The 3461-nt window shown below is 42.6% G+C and overlaps 1 protein-coding gene across 1 annotated transcript; it reads left to right on the forward strand.

Annotated features, from left to right (window-relative positions):
* Positions 1–317: 317 nt before the first annotated feature.
* On the forward strand, positions 318–1742 carry LOC147684539 (muscarinic acetylcholine receptor M4-like). The gene has a single exon (XM_086939699.1). The coding sequence runs from the start codon at positions 342–344 to the stop codon at positions 1740–1742; it is 1401 nt and encodes a 466-aa protein (XP_086795825.1). The 5' UTR covers positions 318–341.
* The last annotated feature ends 1719 nt before the right edge of the window (positions 1743–3461 follow it).

A 3461-nucleotide genomic window follows, 5' to 3' on the forward strand; every position in this document is an offset into this window, starting at 1 on the left:
TCTCTCTTTTTAGAAAACTTTGTTGTCGAATTTGGCAAGTCTGTGTCATAATCTGTTTGGTAATTGGTTTGTGTGAGTAAGTGAGACTTTGTTCTAACATGTTTTGATATATCAATTTGTGATAAATTGTCTATTATTATATCACTCACAGTTCAAATAACTCATATTGACCTTGTTAAGATGATTGTATATATTCTAATTTTATTTCTGTCACACATTTTCGTGTACTGATTTTATGTCCTTGTATGCCTTTTCAGTCAAATATAAGCACATTTTGATAAGGAAATCCTTTTACTTTTTCCACAGTGCAGCTGAAGAATATCTCCAATGAGTACTGGCAGATGGGAATGAGAAATCACACTAAAGACAATGGTACAGTAGGGAATGGAACAGAGGCCTTCTTGAAAGCACCACAGGAGCAATATGAAAGAAAAGAACACATGTTCATTGCTGTTGTCACAGGCACCATCAGCCTGGTCACTGTGATGGGCAACATTCTGGTTATGCTGTCAATCAAAGTCAATGGGAAGCTGCAGACTGTTAACAACTACTTCCTGTTCAGCTTGGCATGTGCAGACCTGATTGTTGGACTCTTCTCTATGAACCTATATTCAGTCTACAATATCAAAGGTTATTGGCCGCTTGGGCCTTTGGTGTGTGACCTCTGGTTAGCCCTTGACTATGTGGTGAGCAATGCATCGGTCATGCACTTGCTTATCATCAGCTTTGACAGATACTTCTGTGTCACCAAACCACTGACCTACCCTGTGAAGAGGACAACCAAGATGGCCGGTATGATGATAGCATCTGCCTGGATTCTGTCATTTGTACTCTGGGCACCCGCCATCTTGTTCTGGCAGTTTATTGTTGGTATGAGGACAGTCCCCGATGGCACATGCTACATTCAATTCTTTTCTAATCCAGCAGTAACATTTGGCACTGCCATTGCGGCTTTTTACTTACCAATAGTTATCATGTTTGTGCTGTACATACATATCTCAATTGCTAGCAAGAGCAGAGTCGGAAAAAGCCAAAATGAGGTTAAAAAACTTAAGAATAAAAATCACTTCTTTCCTAAGAGATCTTTAGTAGAAGAAAGTTACATTCAAGACCAGCAATTGACCACGGTGGCAAAGGATTCAAATGTAAATATTGAATATAATCCATTTGCTGAGAAGAAGGAAAACTCAACAGGGTCCAGCACACTTAGCAACATGCAAAACACAACAGAGAAACTCCTATGTGACAAGGAGATTCTGGTATCAAACCACAATCCTATTCACCAGTGTAAAAATCAAGCATTCGAACTACACAACAGCAAAACTGACATTGAGCAAACCAGCAGTGAGTGTATTACAGATGTTGAGATTTTGCCAGCAGATGTGTCCAATGCTTTGCCAAAGAGTAGTACATCAAATTTGGCTTGCACATTTGCCACAAGCACACAGATTCAAATCAGGAAGAAGCATCAACAGGCATCCAGAGAAAAAAAAGTCACTCAGACAATCTTTGCTATTTTGATGGCCTTCCTCATCACCTGGACACCATACAATGTTATGGTCCTAATCAGTACGTTCTGCCAGATATGTGTGCCTGAGACAATGTGGTCGATTGGGTATTGGCTTTGCTACATCAACAGCACCATCAACCCAGCATGTTATGCACTTTGTAATGCGACCTTTAAAAAGACCTTCAAACACCTTTTAATGTGCCACTATTGGAACTTTGGCTCAGGTAGTTAAACATCCTATGAGGAGATTTGCATAAGCGTGTTACCATGAAGTTTTTTCCTTGGAAAAGAAGATGTGGAGATCAAGAAAGAGGCCGAGGACACCCCTTTGGTTGACAACAGCCTGGGAATCTTCATGTTTCTTCGAAAATGTGTCTTCTTCTACTCAGCAGTCTGAGATGAAGAAGAAAAAACAGGTGGGGTAGTGAAGATATATTCCAGAATGTACACACCCACTGGTACTATAAGTAAAACATAGATGTTTATTTGAGAGAAGAATGGTCCACATTTGTTGGTGCTGCTTGTGTCACATGTTCAAATGTGGTTGAAGATGCTTCTGATTTAGATTTGTATGCCTGTGCCTTTAGTCTCTGACATCTCTCTATGGATAGCCTCTTGGACACTTACAAACAATTTCTGGTATTGCAGAGGATGGTGCTCAGGCCCACTTTAGCCATAGTCACTATGGCGATACAATCAATGACCTACTAATTAAATTTGACTTGGCACTCGCAAATGAAATGTCTTCCCACTTTGCTGCACGTAAACCAACTGTCATTGGGAGAAACAGTCATAGCATTAGCGACCACATTCTGCTCTCAGATATATGTACTGGCCTTTACTTCAATTTCTGTACACAAACATTAGCAATTAGTGATCATTTTCCTCTGAGTATGCATTTTAACCCCTCCCTGCTCGTGACGGAACGGTTCCATCACGAGCCTCGGGTGGACTGTGCTTGTGACGGAACGGTTCCGTCACGGCCCGCTCGCCGCGCCTGCGCGGCGCGAATTCCGCGCAAGCGCTGACATCCTGAAGCGCGGGCGGGCCGTGACGGAACCGTTCCATCACAAGCACAGCTCACCCACGTGCCGTGACGGAGCAGTTCCGTCACGAGCACGGGACCGCCATGCGGCCCCGCCTCCCCCTTAGCACTGCGGCGGAATAGCCGCCGCAGTGAAGGGGTTAATACAGTCTTATTCTTTAAACGGAGATCCAGTAAATGGAATGTACAAGTAACAGACATCGAACTTGCAGGGCTCAATGGTTATTCTCTACGTTGGGCTCAGATTACTCCAGAAGGTTTGCTTCAAAAATTGATAGGTAATAAGAAAGGGGCTTTCGACCGCTGCTTAATAACATAATTATCACTGCCTTCCTGTCCATTACTGACGGTGTAAAGAAAGGCCTCTTTGTGGAAGGCGAGAAAGCAAAACTAAAGGAGATAGGGTGGTTTGATTCATCCTGCTTTAAAGCCCTCAAAAGAATAAACGAGGAACTATATAAAGACACCAAGGAGTATAATAGAGGTCCAAAAATGCAGGGCTGAATATAGGCAAAGAGTGAAGCAGAAAAAACAACTTTTAAGGGAGATGGCCTGGGAACAACTTTAGGAAGTGAGCACAAGTAATGATAATAGAGCCTTTTGGCAGATAATAAACTCTTCTCCCTTGTCAACGTATGAAGCCCCTAGGGTGGAGCTTGTCATTCCAGAGGGAGAATGGATAAGGCACTTTACTGATATCTATTCGCTGCCGGTTGTAACTTCAGTACCTGAACCCGGACATTGTGACTATGTTACATCTTACACATCGCATACCGCTTTCATTACACTTTTCACATTGGAAGAAGTTAATTATGCAATGTCAGAAATTAAGAGCATTAAAGCGCTGGGACCTGACGCAATACCGGTAGACTTGTATAAGGCTAACACTGAACTCTGGGGGCATGT

The sequence above is a fragment of the Lissotriton vulgaris genome, chromosome 10 (assembly GCF_964263255.1).
Source record: "Lissotriton vulgaris chromosome 10, aLisVul1.2, whole genome shotgun sequence".
Taxonomy (NCBI): domain Eukaryota; kingdom Metazoa; phylum Chordata; class Amphibia; order Caudata; family Salamandridae; genus Lissotriton; species Lissotriton vulgaris.

Excerpts from the sequence above, each read along its gene's own strand:
- LOC147684539 (XM_086939699.1), top strand. The coding sequence starts at position 342 with ATGGGAATGAGAAATCACACTAAAGACAATGGTACAGTAGGGAATGGA.